We start from the raw sequence: 24,601 nt of genomic DNA on the forward strand, positions 1-24,601 counted from the left end.
GCCCTTTGACCGTATGCCATAGTGCGGTATGTTTCATTTCCCAATTCGTTTTGATCAAGCCCTTCGGATTCCGGGCCAACGTGATACCTAAACGTTTAAACTCTTTATTGCCCTCTAGCCAGGTTTGGTCAACCTATACTGTTTGAAAACATAGGTGCATTAGTTTTGATTTGTTGGATCTGAGTTTGGCTCCGTTTACATCTGCATATTTTGTTATTATTCACCTAACTGCGTCAAAATCTTCTCCGGAGCTGACGATTACACTCACATCAACCGCGTAATCTTGGCATACTGCTTAAATATTAAGTGCCTAACGGCCTTGTAGGGGACTACGCAGTTCATTCAGTAAAGATCTATTACTATGGCGAACAGCGACATTGACAGGGAGCATCCCGACGTATTCCTTGCTTAATCGACATCGGCTATCAGTTATCCATTGATCTTCGGGCTCGATCCTCTGCCGGTTACGCAGCTATTTATTAAATTTTTGATTGGCTCACTAGAACCCGTTTTCTCCGTTGTCTGAACTAAAAATTGGTGATAAACTCTGCCAAAGTTTTTATTAAAATCTACAAAAGCTATTACTGATCTTGGATTGCATATCCATGTTAAATGTATAACATCTCTATACTCGGCTAAAAGATTTATTTTTGACCGCCCTGTAGATGCACTGGCCTGGTACGGAGCAATTACTTTACGGAATATTTGTCTGATTCTATATTTTACAAGGCGCATGAGAATTTTAACGTAAGAGGAAGGAAATTTTCACCCATTACTCTTGGAAATCTGTGGTATGAGAACTATCATTTACTCCGTGAATTGTGAGGGGAAGATGTGATTTACTAAGAATTCATTGTACGTCTCGGTGAGTTCTTCTCCTACGATACACCAAAACTGTTCGTAAATTTCGAAAGGTAATCCAGCTAATCTACCAGCTTTCTTCTTGGGAGCGTCAATGATACGTTTGACGTCCTCATTTTTTATCCTAGTGATTAGTTCTTCGTTATCACATGAGTTAAGACACGACGTAATACTGTGCGAAAAGTAATCTGCCGATGCCTCTTCTACTTTCGGTGTTAAGTAAAGATCTTTATAACAGTTGACAACGTATTCCTTGATCGTGCTTTGTCCGCCATCATCTACAAGCTTTATCATTTTTTGTTTGACCTTTTTTGTTTCTCTTATTATACGATAGACGGATGCAGTTTCATGGCTGATGTCATCAATACCTGCAGCCCGTACTTAAATCCCAGATAAAGTTTCGCGTATTCGTGCTGTTATTTGTGTTTTAATTCTCTTAGGTTGTCCGTTATAGCAGCCGGCTGATTGTATAGTTTTCGTAAAACTGTAAAGTATTGTTCCAGAGTATTTCTCTTTATTCCGTGCAAACCGGGTGATGCGTTTCTATATTTGCGGCTTTGCCCAGTTCGTCCACCACAGCACTCGTTCTCGTTATCTGCCCCAACTATTTAAACACGTATTGTTATCGAGTACCGACATGTTCAATTACAACACACCACGCCCTTAAAAGTTTTCTGTGTGGTATGCGTAAAACGCAACGGTCAGAAAAGTTCAGTAATCATATCTCACTATATTCTAATGTATTTAACATGCCTTTGCGGATACTGATTCCATCTAGCCTCCTGGCGGACTGGTTTCTCACGTACGTGTAGCGTGTAAGCTTAGGGTGTGTATGGATCGAGGCGTCTTTGAGGTCTAAGCCACCCATTAAAGTTTTTAACTCTGGGCAGAAGTTATGGTTTGGGTCCTGGCCTTCTTTCCTTACCACGCCCTAGTATTATACGAGGTGTGGCTAGAAAAAACCCGGACTAGTACTGGTGAAACAATAAAACGAATGCAATAAGGCTGAAAGTCGCGTGGCCTGTCACGTGACTCTCGCTCCGCCTACTGCTCGAGTTTCATCTGCCTCCTGCACTCAGTCTGCCCGTGGCGTCTATTTTAAGTAGTTGACGTTTTGTCTGTGCGTCGGAAAATGTTGAGTGTACAGAAAGAACAGCGTGTTAACATCAAATTTTGTTTCAAACTAGGAAAATCTGCAAGTGAAACGTTTGTAATGTTACAACAAGTGTACGGCGATGATTGTTTATCGCGAACACAAGTGTTTGAGTGGTTTAAACGATTTAAAGATGGCCGCGAAGACACCAGTGATGACACTCGCACTGGCAGACCATTGTCAGCAAAAACTGATGCAAACATTGAAAAAATCGGTAAACTTGTTCGACACTTTCCTTGTCAATTCCTGTTAACTCAGACACTGCTCTGATTGTTAAACGGTGATCTTGTCGAACAAGTTTACCGATTTTTTCAATGTTTGCATCAGTTTTTGCTGTCAATGGTCTGCCAGTGCGAGTGTCATCACTGGTGTCTTCGCGGCCATCTTTAAATCGTTTAAACCACTCAAACACTTGTGTTCGCGATAAACAATCATCGCCGTACACTTGTTGTAACATTACAAACGTTTCACTTGCAGATTTTCCTAGTTTGAAACAAAATTTGATGTTAACACGCTGTTCTTTCTGTACACTCAACATTTTCCGACGCACAGACAAAACGTCAACTACTTAAAACAGACGCCACGGGCAGACTGAGTGCAGGAGGCAGATGAAACTCGAGCAGTAGGCGGAGCGAGAGTCACGTGACAGGCCACGCGACTTTCAGCCTTATTGCATTCGTTTTATTGTTTCACCAATACTAGTCCGGTTTTTTTTCTAGCCACACCTCGTATTTTGACGTCCACTAATAAGAAGGACTCTTGTTCCGTCTCGAAATTATCCACTTCTCGCTCTCCTAGCATTTGTACCCGCTGGAGTAAATATGTTGAGGTGGAACAAATCCTCTATCAGGACAGCAATGCCTCTTCCCGACTACAGGCATCCTTGAACTGTACAAAGTATGCGCTTCACGTATAGAATCACTGTTCCACATTCTTCACCAACATTAAATATCGCATCAAAATCAAATAAATCTGAAATCTTTAGCATGGTCACTTCTTGGATAAGAGCTACGTATACATCTGCGAGATATAAATAATGGATTAAGCATTTTAATTTTACGTCTGACTGAATTCGGTTGATGTTGACAGTCGCCATTTTATACTACAGTATGCACATGTCCGTTAACGAAAGCTCTCTGAACAGACTAAATTGTTTTTGCGTTTTACTTATGTGTTGCTGCCATCGATTGTTCCTGTCGTTCATCTACGTTCATAGTAACATCCAAGCGTGAGGAGAGTCACCACTATCGTATCGTTCATTGCAAGATTTTTCTTCGGTTTTGAATTTCCTCCTTATACCCCAATCTAATTTTCTTGACCGGAATCGTTTCTAACAGGCTCACTTTCTGTTTCTCCTTTCTCATCATTTTATATTCACTCTCCGCTTCCTTCTTATTCCCGGCCTGATCGGGGATTTTCTCCGTACGGGGACTGGGTGTTTGTGTTGTCCTTATCCTCTCATTATCATTCGGGGAGTGGCGAGATTGGAACTGAAAAGATTGTGAACTTGTACGGGCGCTGATGACCTCGATGTTGAGCGCCCCACAAACCAACATCATCATCATTATCATCTTCCTTCTTATTTTTTCTATGTCCTACATTTCGATTGGGTTTGACTTCCCGCTTGGTGCCTTCGCAGCATCTTGAGGTTTTGTATCCTTCTGGTTACTGCTCCTTCCCTTCGCTGCCGTTACAGCGTGTTTCGTTGAGTCTATGTTTCCGCACGTACTTCCAATTTACTTTCCTCTTTACATGATTCAGTAACAACTGTTGTGGTTGCACTCAGCTGTTCCAGTGTTGTTGCCTGGCGTGCGGCTTCCTGAATCTGTTGATGTTTACTTTCCTGCTGTGGACGTCTCAGGGGGCTCGCCACGTCTGGTTGTTGGGATAGGTGAACATCTGTTTCCGCGTTAAGTTTCCGCTTCCATCTCGAATCCACCATGTGTTGCTGTAACGTTGTCGGCATTCTGTGTCCTGGTCACATGTGACGATTAAATAAGGGACTGTTCAGTCGAATACCACGGGAGTATTCTCTGTGTTACCGTTGTGTTGCTTGAGGCGATCCGTTCGTGTGCCTCTAATCTTGTGCGCCGTTGCAGATTATTTCATAGAATAAACACCACCGTGGACAGTTTTCTTGAAGATTCCCTGGCTAATTACGCACGTGGCATGTGGGAGTTTCCCCGACTTATATTACGTGTTGAAACTTCCTGGCAGATTAAAACTGTGTGCCAGACCGAGACTCGAACTCGGGACCTTTGCCTTTCGCGGGCAAGTGCTCAACCATCTGAGCTACCCAAGCACGACTCACGCCCCGTCCTCACAGTTTTACTTCCGACAGTACCTCGTCTCCTACTTTCCAAACTTTCTATATTACGTGTTGCTTGCAGCTAACTTCAAGAATGGGGGACGGGATACAGGACGTAAGAAACATTTCTATGGATTCAATCCCATTGTAGTACTGAATCTTGTATCCATTAGACCGTTTACGAATTAGATATTTTTTACCTGTCCATATTTTTAAGTCTCATTCTTTTTAAACGGTGAGACTAGTTCCGATCTCCCTGGATTATCTTCAGATCTGCGTGGTTGCGTCAGCATTCCGCCCTGTCCGTATCGGGACAGAATACTGACGCGAATACATGGATCTGAAGATGATCCAGAGAGATCGGAGCTAGTCATACTGCATAAAAATATGTTCACCTGCAACTGAAAAATAGCCGGCCGCAGTGGCCGTGCGGTTAAAGGCGCTGCAGTCTGGAACCGCAAGACCGCTACGGTCGCAGGTTCGAATCCTGCCTCGGGCATGGATGTTTGTGATGTCCTTAGGTTAGTTAGGTTTAACTAGTTCTAAGTTCTAGGGGACTAATGACCTCAGCAGTTGAGTCCCATAGTGCTCAGAGCCATTTGAACCATTTGAACTGAAAAATAAACGACAAGTTAATATTGTTATAAATACCGAGTGTGTTTGAGTCGTGCTCACACACGATGTAGTTGCTTTGGCTTGATGTTTATCTAGACACTGATTACACATTGTACTAATTAGTACAGCTTTAAATATACACTGAAGTGCCAAAGAAACTGGTTCAGGCATGCGTATTTAAGTACAGAGATACGTATATAAACAGGTAGAATATGGCGCTGCTATCGGCAAAGCCTATATAAGACAAGTGTCTGGCGCTGTTGTTAAATCGGTTACGCTGTTACAGTGGCGGGTTATCAAGATTTAAGTCGGCGCACGAGCGAAGTAGCGATGAAGTGGGGATTTTCCTGTACAACCATTTCACGAGCGTACCGTGAATATCAGGAATCCGGTAAAACATCAAACGTCCGACATCGCTGTGGCCGGAAAAAGATTCTGCAAGAACGGGACCAGCGACGGCTGAAGAGAATCGTTCAACGTGACCCAAGTGCAACCCTTCCGCAAATTGCTGCAGCTTTCGATGCTGGGCTATCAACAAGTGTCAGAGTGCGAGCCATTCAACGAAACTCCGTCGAAGGGGCTTTCGGGGCCGAAGGCCCACTCGTGTACCATTGATGACACACGGCACAAGGCTTTACGTCTCGCCTGGGCCCGTCAACACCGACATTGTTCAATTGTCAATTGATGACTGTAAACATGTTGCCTAGTCGGACGAGTCTCGTTTCAAATAGTAGTGAGCGGTTGGACGTGTACGGGTATGGACACAACCTCATGAATTCATGGACCCTTCATGTTAGCAGGGGACTGTTTAAGTTGGTGGAGGCTCTATAATGGTGTGGGGCGTGTACAGTTGGAGTGATATGGGACTCCTGACACGTCTAGATACGACACTGACAGGTGTCACGTACGTATGCGTTCTGCCTGATCACCTGCATCCATTCATGTCCATTAGGCATTACGACGGACTTGGGGAATTCCAGCAGGACATGCGACATCCCACAAGTCCAGAAGTGCTACAAAGTGGCTCCAGGAACACTCTTCTGAATTTAAACACTTCCGCTGGTCACCAAACTCCCCAGACCTGAAGATTATTGAGCATATCTGGTATGCTTTACAACACGCTGTTCAGAAGAGATCTCCACAGCGTCGTACACTTACGGATTTATGATCAGCCCTGCAGGCTTCATGGTGTCAGTTCCCTCCAACACTACTTCAGACATTAGTCGAGTCCATACCACGTCGTGTTGCGCGCTTCTGCGTGCTCACGAGGGCGCTACCCCGTACCAGGCAGGTGTATCAGTTTCTTTGGTCTTTCAGTGTATTACTATCTTCATATTATATAGTTCAGCTCTATCCATAATATATCCAGTTTTGGTTTAGGTACCCTTGCCTGTTCCAGTTTCAAACAGACTGCATCTGATCTTTCCATCTCTTATTCGGATGTCCAACTTTTTTTTCCATTGAGGTGTATATTTGGTTATTAATTTAGATATTCCGGTATCCTTTGAATTTGTTCATGCCATTTCTTGGTGCACTCCTCTATATTCTGAAGTGTGGTTCTCACGCCTAGTTCATTTCCACTCTCACTATCCTTTTTTCGATCTATGACTTTGTAACAAGCTAGTGGTCTTAGGTGTCTCGTCTCTGCTGCTTCAGTCCTCCTGCTTCGTTTAGAGTCCAAGTCTCTGACCCACACATTGGTACTTCCATCATATTAACAGTTTTATCGACAGCACTACGTACGTTGAGCGTTAGTCAAAATAAGTGTTCGAACGTGTCCTAAGGGACTAAACTGCTGAGGTCATCGGTTCCTAGACTTACACACAAGTTAAACTCAATTAAAGTAACTTATGCTAAGTACAACACACACATCCATGCCCGAAGGAGGACTCGAACCTCCGGCGGGAGTGGCTGCGCAATCCGTGACATGGCGCTTCAAACTGCGTTAGTCAACTTACCTAAGCTCTGGTTGTGAATAATGCTTGAAGGTAAGTTCCAAACCTCTAAATGCATCGAATAACATTAACAAAGGACATATGGTTCAAATAGCTCTGAGCACTAAGCGACTTAACATCTGAGGTCATCAGTCCCCTAGAACTTAGAACTACTTAAACCTAACTAACCTAAGAACATCACTCACATCCATGCCCGAGGCAGGATTCGAATCTGCGACCGTAGCGGTCGCGCGGTTCCAGACTGTAGCGCCTAAAACCGCTCGGCCAGCTCGGTCGGCTACAAAGGACAGTCAAATGAAAACGAGACAGCTGTAAAAAAAAGAAATGAACTATTTATTATTTCAAACATAACACATTTCTTACACTGGGAGACAAAACGGTCAACGCCTTCATGGAAAAATGTTTGCGGTTGTCTATAGAGCAATGATAGTAACCAGGTTTGCACCTCTTCGTCCGAAGCACATCAACGGCCACGAATATCTCTCCTCATGGCACTAAAAATTTATAAATCGCATGGGGAGGGGTCTGGTCTGTATGGAAAAATGGAAATGTCGTGTGGCTAGGGCCTCCCGTCGGGTAGACCGTTCGCCTGGTGCAGGTCTTTCGATTTGACGCCACTTCGGCGACCTGCGCGTCGATGGGGATGAAATGATGATGATTAGGACAACACAACACCCAGTCCCTGAGCGGAGAAAATCTCCGACCCAGCCGGGAATCGAACCCGGGCCCTTAGGATTGACAGTCTGTCACGCTGACCACTTTTTTTTTATATAATCTCAGAATGCACGAAGATTTCCATTTTTTTTTCTTAAATCTCATTTTGTTCGCTTTTGTTCGTTGCATCTGCTCGGGGCGGACGTCGTAATACAGCCGTTTAGGTTCGTTGTTGATCGATAAGCTCAGTTTTTTTATTACAGAGGGCTGCTAACCCTCTGACCGAACACGCTGAGCTACCGTGCTGGCGACCACTCAGCTACCGGGGGCGGACGTTTGTATGGAAGATGTATAAGGGTTTCCCAGTGGAGCTTCTACAGTGTAGTCGAAACATGTGGGGCCCCCACATGTAGCCAAGTTTCGTTCGAGAGCATTGCAAATGTTTCGCTGGGAAGCCCTTACTCGTCCTCCGTACAGTCCCGATCTCTCCCCTTGCGATTTTCATGTTTTTGGTGCCCTGAAGAACTACATACGTGGCCATCTATTTTCTTCGGACGAAGAGGTGCACATCTGGATACGATGATGATTTCGTAGACGAACGCAAACATTTTTCCATGAAGGCACTGACCATCTTGTCTCACAGCGGGGTAAATGTGTCAACAGTTACAGGGATTATTTTTCAAATAATAAACAGTTTACTTACTTTTTTCCATCTGTCTCATCTTCATTTGACTGCCGCTTACAGAACTACAGTCATGATAGACCAAAACATAATAAAGTTACATGAAACAACAAGTTTACTGTTATCAGTCACTGTTTATTTATCTCCGCGTTTGAAAGGTTTAAACCTCCATCATCAGATGAGGCGGATTTACATTTGTTAATATGGCATGTGCGTATGTGTGTGTTGTATTACGATTTTTTTTTTGAAGGACCTTATGGCATTGTCTCCAGTGGTCGCAGGTTCCTTTCACTGTCACATTTTGTAAACAAGTATGTATTTGTTTACAAAATATAGCAGTGATGTGTTACGACAGTGAAAGGAACCTGTGACCACTGGAGACAGTGCCATAAGCTCCTTAAAATATATATATATATATATATATATATATATATATATATATATATATATATATATATATATATATAACACAACATACATACACGTCGTACTAACAAATGTAAATCCACCTGATGGTGGAGATTTAAACCTTTGAAGCTCGTCGTGGAGGTTCTAGGCGCACAGTCCGGAACCGCGCGACCGCTACGGTCGCAGGTTCGAATCCTGCCTCGGGCATGGATGTGTGTCATGTCCTTAGGTTAGTTAGGTTTAAGTAGTTCTAAGTTCTACGGGACTTATGACCACAGATGTTGAGTCCCATAGTGCTCAGAGCCATTTGAACCATCGTCGTGGAGGTAAATAAACAGTGACTGGTAACAGTAAGCTTGTTGTTTCATTTACTGTCAATAACAGTCACGGTAAAGCCTAAACTAAAATGTTCGCATTTAAATATAATAAAGTATTTGATAATTAGAGCTCAGTTGCAAAAATAAAGTATTTGATAATTAGAGCTCAGTTGTCTGCTCAGTTGCAAATACAAAACCACTATCCGACAGCCACCCGTCAGTTATGTTTGATGTGTGTAAGCGCCTTTCTAGGATAATATTATTTGACTGTGGTGCTCTGCAGGCGAGAGATGTCTGGTCGAAACCTGTTCCCTCCTGCTCTCCCCTCAGCTCTTCCCCTCCCGCTCCTTCCTGCTCTGAAGGCTATCTCGCCTGCCCAGCGTCCCAGGTTGACCACATTCCCCACAGGCAGCACGCACGATATATTAAATAGGTTACTGCCACAGGAGTGAGTTTCCACGCTGTACCCAGAAGAACGTCCTGCGATAGTCTGTTCAAAGAACCGGCTGTCGTAACTGCTGTTTCTCAGAGTGTCTGGTAATTTATTCCGTAATAAAATTTCTCATATTTAATATGGTCATTTTTGTAGCCATCGGCTCAGTTAAAAAATAAATTGTAGGAATAATAAAAGTTTAGATAAAGACTCGAGGGCACTACCTTTTCTCCCAAAAAGGTGTCAGTTATTGAGAAGCACACAAAATGGTTCAAATGGCTCTGAGCACTATGGGACTCGACTGCTGAGGTCATTAGTCCCCTAGAACTTAGAACTAGTTAAACCTAACTAACCTAAGGACATCACAAACATCCATGCCTGAGGCAGGATTCGAACCTGCGACCGTAGCAGTCTTGCGGTTCCAGACTGCAGCGCCTTTAACCGCACGGCCACTTCGGCCGGCGAGAAGCACACATTTTTCCGTAATTTGTCGGCAACCACAAAATTTACCGGTAGTTATTAACAAACAACTTTTCCAGAGGGGCCTTGAGCATTTACTGATAGCCAACTGCTTCTACATTGCATTAGTTTGCAAATGAAAACACCTTCTTTTTTTATTTGTTCGGCACCCTTGAGAGTTATTTAGCACAGAGTCTGTATAATTAATACTAATCCAATACATATTAATTCTTTTTCAAACATGCATTCTGTATTTGGCTTTTCTGACTCCTACGGAGCACACTGAACGAAAACCGAAAGAATCTTTCGTATACTGCAGAACATTTATTATCCGCTTGTCGCTCTTTCCGTGTAATTTAATCATTTTATCATAAAGATAAATGGTATTTTCGTACTTTCCGAATGATCGTGTCGCTATCCTAGCAGTCCACGTCACGGATTCGAAAATAATGTAGGCCTAACAACTCACGATCGCGACGAATGCATTGTGTTTCCTCCTTGTGACGGCAGACAGCTGCTGAAACGAAGTGTGGTTCTTAATGCGGTGTGTGATCGTCGCTGGCGGCAGTGCATGATCTGCAACGTACTTCCCCACTGATCACAAGGTTGGTGAGGAGTTCTTGAGGTGGGCGTTCCATACCTCCACCAGCGCAGTCGGCATCTGCCAGCTGGTCGTCGGTGCATGTGGATGTGCTTCTATGCGTCTCTCCACAAATCCTCAATTGCATCTGAGTGGAGAAAGGCGCAGGCCGGTCCATTCGCTGAATACCCTCTCGTTTCAAGGCAGTTCGATGAGGTCGTGCAGGCAGGGCCGAACGCACCCCTGAAAAGACGCGCATCTGGAAGGAGTACAGTGCCACAATAACGTCGCCCGGTGAGCGTATCGTGTTACAAAAGTTGGAGGTCAGTACGCCCACGCAACATTATGTCTCCCCACTCTGTAACATCTTGGCCAGAAAAGCTAACGGGTTCGACTATGTTCCTGGGTGCGTAACGTGTTCCAACTCTCGCCATATGAGGGTAAGATCAAAATCACTCCTGAGACTGAATCTGCTTCTCCGAGAAGAGCACGCGACCCAATTCCTCGCTGGTCCGGTCCATTTGGTCTTGTCACCATCGCAAACGGTGCCGCTGATGTGGTGTTGTCGTCAGAACACAAGGTAATGGTCATCGGGCAAAGAAACCACCCCAATGTAGTCGCCTTTCCACAGTGGAATGTAAGATTGGATGCCTTGCAGTCCTGTTAAGTATGGTTGCAATTGCACCCGCTCTTTGACGTGGGGCCCTTCTTGCCTATTGCACAATGTGATGGTCATCCGCTGCTGTATTTCACCGTGACTGACCATCTCCTCTCCTACGACAGCAGTGCCTGTGGTAAGGAACGCTCGTCTTGCACGTGAAACAATGGTGTGAAGAATACCAAACTCCTGGGCCACATTCGTCACACTTAGTCCTCTTCCTAGTTTCCTAATGGTTCTTCCACGTGTCGGGCGATCCAGATTTCCTCTCCGGATCATAATGTAAAGAACAAAGCAGTGCACCGTAACTGATCGCTGGCTGACACACACAAACACACACACACAAACACACACCCACACACACACACACAGCGTCTTTTCCTGTTCTTTCAACTGTCTCGTGTCGCGGTGCCAGCCCCGTTTGCCGCTGTAGTCACGCCTGACGTCCAGGTTTCTGTGCACGACTGGGAGACCTCTGACAACATGCTCCCCCACTTTCATTCATTTTTTCTCTTTTTAAGATGTCATGTTACATTATCTATCTCGTCGTCAAGTTTTGCAGAGCAGTGTACAAAGGTACTAGAGTTTATTTGAAGATATAAGGAGATGGGTGTTGATGTAATCACTTATTTAAAAGCGTAATAACCAAGAACTTTACCTGTCTTTTCCTCTCGAAGTTTCGTCTAATTACTCTACCTAATAAAATCCTGAATTTCAGTGACAGAGGAGACTCTTCACTCTCTAAAGACTTTAGTGAAACATGCCGATGTACACCGGCCGAACTCATCTACCTAAGGTTAACGCTGTATCGTCATTGCATCGGAGCTCTCGATGGTAAATATGTCAGAATATAAAATGCAGAATATTTTACTCATACTTCTTCACTTACAAACATTTTTCCCTAGTGGTGTTGCAGCTAAGTGAGTCTGACTATCGCCTTACGTGTGTAGACATTCGCACTTATGGAGAAGACAACGACTCAGAAATTTTAAGATATTCCGTTGTATATGAAGGACAGACTGGAAAATCTTAGGACATACCCAAAAAAAAAAAAAAAAAAACGTTAACAGAATACCACGACATGGAACTTCTTTGCGTGATCGTAGGTGACGAGTTATTTGTGCCAAGCCGGCCGGTGTGGCCGAGCGGTTCTTGGCGCTTGTCTGGAACCTCGTGACCACTACGGTCGCAGGTTCGAATCCTACCTCGGGCATGGATGTGTGTGCTGTCCTTAGGTTAGTTAGATTTAAGTAGTTCTAAGTTCTAGGGGACTGATGACCTCAGATGTTAAGTCCCATAGTGCTCAGAGCCATTTGAACCATTTTTTATTTGTGCCGACGGAAAAATCTACAGTGTGAAGCACCCGACTTACGAACGAACTATTATTTGATTATCGGCTAACTTTAGCACGTATATTTTTGGTAAGGCATGTAATAAGTGGAGAATTGTACATCGCCCATTAGATATCAGTTTGGATTGTGCCGAACACATTGTAAAAGCGATTACTGTACTTCACTACGGAGATGGATTTAAACACGAAGACATCTTAGAAGAAAATCTGACAAGTACGAGGGTTATTCGGAAAGTAAGGAACGATCGGTCGCGAAATGGAAACCACAGTGAAACCTGATGAAGTTTTGCACAGGTGTGTTGAGCAGTGTCTCTAGTTTGCCCGTCGATCACGTTACGTCGTTCTTTTTAGTTCTGAGCACACAGGGAGCACTTAAAGAAACCTAGAACAATAGTATCTCCCGCCAAATACGAGGGCCTGGTGAGAAATATCGCCTGAAGCTATGCAGCCACATTACATAACTCTCGCGCGTTTTCTTCTTCAAGACAATTCTCAGCCGCATTCCACAGGAGCAATGAAGATGCTCCTTCATCGTTTTCAATTGGAAATGTTTTATTACCCACAACACAGCCCGTAATTGCCTCCCTCTGAGTTTCATCTCTGATCACATGAACCGCTGGCTATGAAGACAACATTTCGGCACAAGACAACGAGCTTTAGGCCAACTTAGAGAATTGGTGGAAAGCATTGGCGGCTGCCTTCTATAACGAGGCTACTGGAAAGTTGGTACAACGCTACGACAAACGTCTGAGTCGGATCGGCGACTGTGGAGATAAGTAGCTGGAAGTTGTAGCTAACAGTTTCAAATAAAACAGTTTTGATTTTCACTGTGGTTTCCATTTCGAGACCTATCGTTCCTTAATTTCCGAATAGCCATCGTATAAATGCTACCTAAAATGAAACACCCACTTCATCAGCGGATAACGTTCGGACTTAATTCACCAGCTATTTTGTTAATGAAGATACACTTGAATATGCAAACCGTATGATACGAACGAAAGTGTACTTGTTAACGATAAAGTTTTTCTTACCTATGGTTTTTTGAGAGTGTTCCCTCACAGTCGTTCAAAACAAATTCTTCCCAGGCTCGCCATCTCAAAATTTTATTTATATAAGATTGCGACTCTATATTCCAAATTCCAGGCCATTTTTCTACTTTGTCATTTAGTACAAGCAGATCGATGCCAATATTGTCGACTTCGGTTTCACTATTTTTTCGCAGCGTCCAGCAAACAAAAGTAACAAAACCACACAAAAAATACGTATGGTCACAACGGAAGCGCGCGGTCAAATGATCATCACAAGGGCGCATTGTGCATTGAGGTGGCAAAAGCCATGGGATATTTCCCAATATCGTGTCAGACCACTTTCTCCTCGGCGTAGTACAGCAACTCGACGTGGCATGGACCCAACCAGTCGATGGAAATCACGTGCAAAAATACTGAGCCAAGCTGCCTCTATGGCCGTCCATAATTGCGAAAGTCCATAATTGCACGAACTGACCTGTCGATTATGTCCCATAAATGTTCAATGGCACTCATGTCGGGCGATCTGGGTGGCCAAATCATTCGCTTGAATTGTCCAGAACGTTCTTCAAAACAATCGCGTTTAACAATGGCCCGGTGACGTGGCGCATTGTCATCCATAAAAATTCCATCGTTGTTTGGGAACATGAAGTCCATCAAAGACTGCAAATGATCCCCAAGTAGCCGAACATAACCATTTCAAGTCAATGATCGGTTTAGTTTGACCAGAGGACCCAGTGCATTCCATATAAACACAGACCACACCGCTATGGAGCAATCAACAGCTTGCAAAGTACCTTGTTGACAACTTGGGTCCATGGCTTTGTGCGATCTGCACCACGCTCGAACCCTACCATCAGCTCTTACCAACTGAAATAGGGTCTACCTGGTCAGGCCACAGTTTTCTTGTCGTCTAGGGTCCAACCAATATGGTCACGAGCGTAGGAGAGGCACTGCAGGCTGTCTCGTGCTGTTAGCAAAGCACTCGCGTCGGTCGTCTGCTGACATAGCCCACCGACGCCAAATTGGGTTCAAAATGGTTCAAATGGCTCTGAGCACTGTGGGACTTAACTTCTGAGGTCATCAGTCCCCTAGAACTTAGAACTATTTAAACCTATCTAAACTACGGACATCACACACATCCACGCCCGAGGCAGGATTCGAACCTGCGACCGTAGCGGCCGCGCGGTTCCAGACCTAAGCGCCTAGAAACGCTCGGTCACATAGACTGGCGTCAAATTGGGCCGCACTGTCCTAAAGGATACGTTCGTCATACATCTCACATTGATGGGCCGCACTGTCCTAAAGGATACGTTCGTCATACATCTCACATTGATTTCTGGGGTTATTTCACTCAGCGTTGATAGTGTGTTATCACTGATAACTCTACGCAAACGCCGATGCTCTCGGTCGTTAAATGAAGTCCGTCAGCCACTGCGATTCCGTGGTGAGAGATAACGCCTGAATTTTTGTGTTCTCGGCACGCTCTTGAAACTGTGGATCTCGGAATATTGAAATTCCTAACGATTTCCAAAATAGAATGTTCCATGCTTCTAGCTCTAGCAATCATTCCACGTTCAGAAGCTGTTAAGTCCCATCGTGCGGCCATAATTACATCAGAAACCTTTCCACATGAATCATCTGAGTAGCCGGCCGCGGTGGCCGAGCGGTTCTAGGCGCTTTAGTCCGGAACCGCGCGATTGGTACGGCCGCAGGTTCGAATCCTGCCTCAGGCATGGATGTGTGTGATGTCCTTAGGTTAGTTAGGTTTAAGTAGTTCGAAGATCTAGGGGACTGATGACCTCAGATGTTAAGTCCCATAGTGTTCAGAGCCATTTGAACCATTTTCATCTGAGTACAAATGACAGCTCCGCCAAAGCCTTTCCGTTTTATACCTTGTGTAGGCGATACTACTGCCATCTGTATATGTTCCTATCGCTATCCCATACTTTAGTAACCTCAGTGTATCTTTGTAACAGCGCGTCAACGCGCGTTTGTCGTGCTGGCTTGCCTGCGTCTAAAGACTTCGAGCACTCATGTGAGCGGCTGTAAGTCGAATGTTAGCTGTTTAAACGCGCGATTCGAAAACGCGCGTCGGCTTTCCGTCATGTGAACGTAATGATTGGTAACGGACAAACCAGCGTGTCAGTGACGGACCGACCTTTAACACCGGCAAAATCGCAGCAGCTGCCGCCTTGCGCGATTTGCAACAGCGGCAGCAGACGTGAGTCGGCTACGATAAATCGGTGGCTTCTCGGCAATCACGGCGGGACGGGAAGTGGACGGCCGGCGGCCGGGTGGCTGGAGGTGGGAGCAGCGCCGGGGCCCAGAGAGCGGTGCGGCCCAGCCGCCTGGTCAGTGCGTCTCGACTCCTCACAGCGGCCATGACGCTGCGGCTACAGGTCGCTTTCTTGCTGGCGCTCGCGACGACCACCGCCGCCGCAGCCGACCAGCCGTGCCCGGTCGGGCTGTCCGCGCCAGTGCGCGGCTCCAACCGCACACTCACAATGCCCGACGGGTCGTCGTTCGAGGCGCTGCTGTGGAGCGACGGCTCCAGGGCGTGCCCCTGCCTGCAGCGCGGCTGCATTCGCAAGTGCTGCCCCGCGGGGTACGTCTCCGACATATGGGGCGACTGCGTCCCAGTATCCAGCAACTCCACATCCAGCCGCCTCCCTCTGACGCCCGCTCAGGATCGCCAGTCTTCCGACAAACATCTGGCCAGACTGGATGCGTTCGTTCCGAAACTGGTTTCACTCGTGGAGCGGTTGCAGAACAGTTCCGGCGGCAATCTTAGCACGCCATTGGATAGCTCGGGAGGTGTCCGAACAGATGAAGTGATCAGGAACGTTTCGAGCGCATTACTAAAGTGTCTTCCTGCCGCTCCCGATGCCGATTCTGGTAAGAGGCGCCTCTCCACGACAGCCGACGGGCAGCTGTCGACTGTCCGACTGCGAGAAGCCGTGAGGGCGCTGTCGACTGAACTGAGTAATGTTTACCCGACCTCCGCCGCCGCAGATAGTGCAGGAGTCGGTGATCTTGTCGACGAACTGAAAGAATCTCTTGCGAACATTTCAACGGAACTCTCTGAGAATAATACGGAAGTCGTTGACGGTAAGGAGCGCGTCCCCGGCGCTGTCGAGACGCTGCTGTCCCTGATAGCCGACAAGACGCAGGCACCGCTGCGGGATATGTTCGTCCTGTACGGCACGGCGTGCCCCTGCAACCGGTACGAAGTCGACGACGCGTTCGAGATGCTAGACAACGGCACGCTGACGTTCGAGTCGTTCATGGTGCCGGCGAGCGACTACTGCTTGGACGAGACGGTGGGCGGCAACCTGACACTGTACCTGTGCTTCCCCGAGACGGAGTGCCCTCTGGAGGAGAAGGACGCGCTCTTCTTCTACCCGGCGGGCACGGTGCTGTCGCTGCCCTTTCTGGCCGCCACGTTCGTCGTGTACGCGCTCTTCGAGGAGCTCCGCAACCGGGTGGGCACGGCGCTCATGTGCTACGTGGCCGCCCTCTTCGTTGCCTACGCGCTGCTCGCAGCCGTCCAGATCAGTTTGGGATACGTGAGCATGGCCTTCTGCCTCACCGCAGGTACGGGCAGCCGCGCGCTCCGCTCGACGGCAACAACACTTCCCTCCAATTTGGTTTCGTCCATTGTCAATGATCCGAACGTTCTTCACAGATGTCGGGTGTTCTAAATCTTCACGGTCAGTATTGTACAGACGATAACGTGAGCTCCTTACTGGCACAGATCGACCGCCGTCGTGCCATCCCCCCCCCCCCCCTCAATGGCGTCATTGGAGGCACTACGGCTCTTTTCTACCCGTTGTCAGCTTTCGTGACCTGGAATCGTGCTTACTTACATTACTTTCGATATTACAGAAAATTTGTGTGCATAACAAGCAAAATCCGCCAAAATAACAATCAAACTGTTAAATGTAATAGTAAATATTTTTCTAATAACCTATTATACTGGAATAGTGAGACTTGTTGCAAGCGCCTTTACTTTTATAGAATTATATGGTATGGTGAATTCAAGTTTTAATAGCTTGGCAAGTTGCAAAGCAAAAATCATAAAATATTTGGCATGCTGTGCACATAGTCATAAGTTAACCAGCCTATTATGAGTCATCAAGTTACCGACAAAATAAATTATGATCTCTTACTATAGGTTATCTGTCTTGAGCTGACTGCAATATAATTAAAAATAATTACACCAGACGCGTTAAACTTTTATTTATAAAGCATCTTCCGTGGTTATTCTGCAAATTGGATACATACGTCTGTACATTTTTGGTCGTTTTAGGTTGAAAACAGCGCTTTGTTTATAAAGTTGGTCTGCAAGTTACTTACGGTTGTTTCTTTACATATTCTGCTCCTTCCCTCCTTGCTAGCAGGGGTTGGCGTCGAAAGACTTCGTTTCACATTTGCACTTTAATACAACCCTATTAAATTAAGATCATCGACAAAGTGAAAGCAGGTACACAAAATGATAATTACGATTCCACTGGCTTGGGCTGTCTGATGAAGTAATTCAATCAAGTAGATGTCACACCTTTCCTTGCAACCAGTAAATTCAGTACTCGAGGTTTCTTTATGTAATCCACAGCTGTCTTATAAGTAGCCATTGTGAAGTCATGTCTACTTCACTGCAATATTTTGTCATGCATCCAAAGGCCTGATTTAGCTTTTGTAACATTTACTTCTGTGACATACGTGCCATTATCTGTGCATCCTTGCGGACTTTTCCTGTAGTCTTGGTCTGTACCTCCATTAATCTTGAAAATGCATTTTAACACTTTCCGATCTTCATTGTCTATTCCAGGTTCCTTATGCAAGGTCAAGGGAATGCTAAGGCATTCCGCAGCAGTTCCCGTCACAAGCTGAAATTCTATTTTGGCGTGCATTGCATAGCCTGATTCAAAACAACTTCGTAAAAAAAAGATTTTGTTAAATTTCCTCGACTCTACCCTCGGCAAAGATTTAACCACCAATGTTAATACCACTCAGTGTTAATACCACTCAGCTACGGAGGTGGACTGACGTTATACAGATGGTAGAGGACCATTATAATCAAAAGTACGATCATATGGGGCATCAAAGGAAATTTGTGGCTGGATTGAGGACTTTTTCGTTGGGAGGACGCAGAATGTTGTCTTGGGAGCAGAGTCATCGACAGATGTGAAAGGACTTTCAGGTGTGCACTAGTGAAACGTGTTGGGAACCTTGATGTCCATGTTGAAGATTAATTGTAGCCCCAGACTTTTCGCAGATGATGCAGTTATCTACAATGAAGTACGATCACACAGGCTCAGTCATAGGTAAAGTAGGTGACAGACTGTGGTTCGTTGGTACAATAGTAGGGAAATGTAGTCACTCTACAAAGTAGATCGCTTGCAAAATACTCGTTTGACGCATCCTAGACCACAGCTCGGATGTGTGGAACCCTTACCACGTATTTAGAGAAGGGCAAAACGAACAGTCACAGGTTTATTCAACCCATGGGAGGGTGTCACGGAGAAGTGAAAAAACTGAACGGGCAAATGGTTGAAGATAGACGTAAAGTCTAAAGAGAAATCACTTTCAAAGTTTCAAGAACCACCTTTAAATAATGTATCTATGAATATTCTATAACCCCCTTCTTACCGCTCCTGTAGGTATCGCGAGGTCAAGACAAATTATAGAACGCACACAGATATTTTAGCAAGCATTCTTCCCGCACATAAAACATGAATGGAACGGGGAATATGAAAAAGTCCTAATACAGATAAAATACATCCTCTGAAATAAGGCAGTGTTGCTCGGAAACGGATATTCAATTTCTTGTTCTCAGGATCAATTGTCACTCTACAGCGGAATGTGTGTGCTGATTTGAAACTTCCCCACAGATTAAAACTATGCATCTAGCCGGGACTTGAACCTGCGACCTTTTCCTTTCGTGGGCAAGTGCTCTACCAACTGCGCTCTCCAAGCACAGCTCACGACCCTCCTCCCTCCTCACAGTTTTACTCTTCTTCCAGTACCTCTCTCCTACCTTCAGAATTTCACAGAAGTTCTCCTGCGAACCTTGTCAAAAGGCAAAGATCTCATGTTCATGTCCCGGTCCGGAACACTGTTTTATTCTGAAGCAATTAGTGCTATCGACTGGGGTTCTGAAGTTGACTCCATATTTCTAGGTTTCAAGAAGATTTTTGGCGCCTTTTTTCACAGGCGGCTTCAAATCATTGTGTGCCTATGGAATATCGTTTCAGTTGTGCGACTGGATTCACGATTCCCTGTCAAAAAGACCACAGTTCACGGTAAATAACGGGGAGCCATGCAGTGAAACCGTAGTAATGTCTGAGGTTCCTCAAAGAAGTATTTGCGCCCTCTACTGTTCTTAATATTTATAATCGATTTAGGAGACAATCTGAGTAGCCCTCTTAGATTACTTGCAGATCACGCTGTCGTTTACTGTCTAGTTATATCTTCAGAAGATCAAAACGAACTGTCAAATGATTTAGACAAGATATCTGCGTGGTGTAAAAAGTGGCAACTGATCTCAAACAACAAAAGAGTGAGGTCTTCCACTTGAATACTACACAAATTCCTATAAGTTTCGATTACACGTTTAATCACTCAAATATAACGGTTGCCGATTCAGCTAAATATTTGGGGATTATAATTACGAACAACTTAAAATGGAACCATCACATAGAAAATGCGAACCAAAGACTGCGTTCTTATTGGCAGAACACTTAGAAGATGCAACAAGTCTACGAAAAGACTGCCTATACTATGCTTGACAGTAACCGTATGCAGCATTTCTGCGCGGTATTAGACCCTTATCAGATATGACTCACAAACGGCATCGAAAAAGTACAAAAAAGAGCATGTAATTTTGTATTATCGCGAAATAGGGGAGGGAGTGTCACGATGTGCTAACCCAGTTGGGGTTGCAACCACTAACAGAAAGGCCTTTTTGCTCCGGCAAGAGTTTTTTACGAAACTGATGTGGCCCCCATGGTGACGGCACTGTCGCATTTCCACCCTGGAAGATAAGAGATGGTGATGGTAATAAGCAAGCTCCGGTCTTCTTCCAAGTAGCGAGCTGTCACGCACTAAACTTGTGACATGGGCTGAACTTTACACGACAACAGTCATCTTCTACACTACTGACTGTCACCCCACCGATATTCAGCTACACTGTAACATGTTTGATATGACAAGAAACCCAGAACGCTTAAGGATACTTTAAGTTGTCCTCAGCCCGAAGGTTGGTCTGAACTTGCAGTTTTCCGCTAGGCACGGTCCTCTTGAATGTGGTGTAATTAGACTTGCGCCCTACCTAAACTAAGGCACGGTCGTTTGCGTACAATGCGTAAATGACGCAGTAAGTGGTAGAATTAACGGTAGCATTGGTAGCACTGGCAGGGAAAGAAATATAAATGAATGTCTGACAGACAAATTAGGAGCCGACGACTTCTCTTTGTTTCTTGTTTGTTTGTTTTCTTTGCACATAATTAAAACCGCACATCGCCCAGTGCTAGTGAATTCCATATGCTTACAAAACATAAATTCCATTTCATATGTAATAAAAAGTAAATTATTCCATAGCTGCTGCGCTTCCATGAAACCGAAAGAATTATTTTTGATACAATTAGTTTACATGCACAAACATAAAATATCTATATTATTGTTGTTATTTTTGGCACTCAATAGAACGTTCTTCATCATCATCAAAGACAAGAGTTTCCTGTTGTTATTGATATGATTGTTTATGAACAACAGAACCATGTTTTACATACAAGATATGTTTTTGTTTTGCGTTTTCTTTAATTTTTCCTTTTTTTGAAGAATTGTGTTTTCTAGCACTATATAATAAATGTATTTTTTATTTTTATTACATCGTCCCTATTTTCACGTTACAAATCAACAATTTTAGAATAAAACTTGAATTAAATATTAACAACTTCAGTTTTGCTATAAATACTGTTTATTTGCAAGTGACAGACAGGAGGATAATAATGTGTGTTCCGTAGGTTATGCGGCCCTTTAATATCCTCACTCAGTTTCTAGACGGTTCATCGCTTCAGGTTCCTATGGGAAAATAGCAAGAAACTGATCGCATACACAAAGCAGTCGAAATGACTTAACGCCCGATAGGTATGCAACAAACCTAATGTACAGGTGACGAGGTTACGATATTAACTGACCAAACCTATCGCAGTCTGCGCCTACTTGTGATAGTCTAGGGTAGCCTACGGTAGTTTTAAAACTCTAAGTATGATGTTCCCTTCATCGGATCTTAGCAATGGCTTACCCAACCTAAATATTAACGTGAATTCCAAACTACACTAAAATTTAGTTTTTTCCCATATTAACAAATTATTTGCACAGGAGAAATGATGACTCACACTTTCAGGTAAGGTGTAACAGTGAACCGTGTGTACTATCAAGACGTTTTGCAACTATTAAAAAAAATCTGCAAAAAGAGACCAAAACTATGGCGAGAAAAAGCATGGTTGTTGCACCACGATAATGCTGCCGCACTCTAAGCTTTATCAGTTCGTCAGTTTTGTGCCCAAATCCAGATGACTGTCCTTTCGCAACCTGCTTAGCCGCCAGACCTGGGTCCTTGCGATTTCTTCTTACCTCCGAAATTAAAATCGGTGCTGAAAGGAAGCCGTTTTCAGAGTATCGACGACATCAAAGCAAGTCCATCAGAGACCTTAAATATCTTATAGAATGAAGTTATCGTGGACTGTTTCGCGAAATGGAAATACAGCTGGTAAAAGGCTGTGAACAGGAGAGGGGAGTACTTTGAAGGGGACAGGGACCAATTATCTGTAAAATTAATTATAAAGTTCAGTTATTTTCTCAATAGACCTCGTATATTCAATATGTGCATTCAGAACACCGCATGTATAATATATTCTGAATTACCGCAATACTGAGGAATATCTTTGGACATTGCTTATATCAGAGCAATATACGAGGGTTGAAACTTTAATAGTAATAACTATTTATTTACAGCTCGTACAAAACAAATACGTGTTTCAAAGTTTTACTGACCTTCAAAGTAGTAACCAGCATTGTGTATAACCCGTAGCCAGTGGTGAGGAAGTCGTAAGATACTCTTAGCAGTGCCAGTTGTGTTGACAGTTCTAGCGGTGCGGTCTATTGTCCGACGAATCTGTAACAGTTCTGAAGCGAATGCCGTGAAGTGTTTCCTCCAGTTTAGAAATCGATGGCTTTACTCAGGGGAGTCCAGTAGGTGGTATAGCTCTTAGCAGCCACATCATTCAAACAAATCAGTAACAGCTTGTACTGTATGTGATTGAGCACTGTCCGGGCAAAATGATGGTAAGGTCCTGGATAAAGTGTCATCACTTCTGTCTCTATGCTGTTCGTTTTTGGCACAACTTACGACCAGCTTAGAAACAGAAGTGATGATACTTTCTGCAGGACTTGACCATCATTTTGCCCGGACAATGCTCAAGCACGTACAGTACAAGCTGTTACTGATTTGTTTGACTGATGGGGCTGCTAAGTGCTGTATCACCTACTGCACTCCCCTGATTTAAGACCTCGTGAGTTCAACTCGATTCCTAAACTGATGTCCTTAGGTTAGTTAGGTTTAAGTAGTTCTAAGTTCTAGGGGACTGACGACCATATATGTTAAACCCCATAGTGTTCAGAGCCATTTGAACCTAAACTGAAGGAAACACTTCACGGCATTCGCTTCAGAACTGCTACAAATTCTTCGGACAACAGACCGTGCCGCTCGAACTGTCAACACAACTGGCACTGCTAAGAGTATCCTATGACTTCCACATCGCTGGAAACGGGTTATACGCAATGCTGGTGACCACTTTGAAGGTCAGTAAAACTTTGAAACACGTATCTATTTTGTACGAGCTGTAAATAAATAGTTGCCTCTATTGAAGTTCCAACCCTCGTATATACATATATGGTTTTATTAGTTGCTAGAGTAATCTCGTGTGTCTGCCGTGTAGTCGTTTGACATTAAGTTGAGCTTTGATTGGAGTTTTGGCATTCTCTATGCACTAATGGTGTTCTGGCCTTGGGGTGCACCAGGGCTGTCGTTCGTAGCGCACAAATACGCAGCTCGTAGCGTCGAGGCCGGTTAGTGTTTGTAAGGAAGTGCTCGTGTTGCAAGCAGGTCGTCTGCATCGTTCTTCCATCTGCGGCTTCTCTTTCCTATCCCCCTTGCCTACATGCGGTAGCAGTGACCAGCCTAGTTCTCTTAAATGTAGCGAGTAATACCGAACTTCGTTTCGGCTTCAACAAATTATAAAAGATAGCTCATCACCACTTGCCTTTGCTTGTGAAAAGAAAGGCACAAGCAAGTGTAACTGGCTGATCATTTACAAAAAACAAGGGTGAGACAATTACCCTGTTAACACGTTAAACCCATCGACCTAAGATCTTGGAAAAAATGTTGGATAATTCACAAAACTTTAAAACTCGTACCATATTCGTTTGAACATTACTTAAAAGAGAAGGCAGGTCCGTCGGCAAATCTGCCGCGGCCCGCTGGTCGAAAAATAAAACATAACCCAATAAAATGTGGCGCGCTGTTAACTGTACGCCACAAGCAACACACATTGGAGAGTCGTCTCGCCGGAGCAAGAACCGATGCGTCATAGGACTGTGGTCCATGCGATGACAAGTAAGGAGGGCCTCGTCACGTCGACGTGGCTGGAAGGAGGTACGCCACGGACCGCGTTGTGGGCTTTGTTAAACGGAGCTTATTCTCTGTCACTTCCAGCCACTCATCCTTCCACCGACAGTGAGGGGGATGGCACACTGAAAGACCTGAGGATCACGACAAGCATCTTTGGCTGCTAGATCCGCCGTTTCGTTCCGTGCAAGTGCCGCATGCCCAGGCATCCAGACACCTCCTTCCGCAGTAGTTGCAGTACCCTTAGTCCAAGCGCGCCCTGTCCACTCCCGAAGACCTGTGGCTAAGACAATTTATTATGTTTACTGCCTTGAGAGATTTGGCTTTCAGCTCTCTCGTGTGTGGCAGCCACGACAATTTGGAGTCAAAAATGAGGCCCAGAAACCTCAGTGAGTCTGTAAAATGTAGGATGGTGTTCCACATACGTAAATTAGGTCAATTAAAAAAAA

At 44.7% G+C, this 24,601-nt stretch overlaps 1 protein-coding gene across 6 annotated transcripts in view; it reads left to right on the plus strand.

Annotated features, from left to right (window-relative positions):
• The window catches only part of LOC126191836 (G-protein coupled receptor Mth2-like), a 652,141-nt gene that overhangs the window by 559,642 nt on the left and 67,898 nt on the right, over positions 1–24,601 (plus strand). The window contains exon 1 of one of the 6 annotated variants that reach the window (XM_049932556.1): positions 15,833–17,056. The exons of the other annotated variants lie outside the window; for them this stretch is intronic. Within the exon in view, the coding sequence (XP_049788513.1) occupies positions 15,844–17,056 (1,213 nt within the window). The 5' untranslated portion in view covers positions 15,833–15,843. Of the gene's footprint in view, positions 1–15,832; positions 17,057–24,601 lie in introns of those variants that run through there. 6 annotated transcript variants of the gene reach the window in all.

This window comes from Schistocerca nitens, chromosome 1 (genome assembly GCF_023898315.1).
Source record: "Schistocerca nitens isolate TAMUIC-IGC-003100 chromosome 1, iqSchNite1.1, whole genome shotgun sequence".
NCBI lineage: Eukaryota > Metazoa > Arthropoda > Insecta > Orthoptera > Acrididae > Schistocerca > Schistocerca nitens.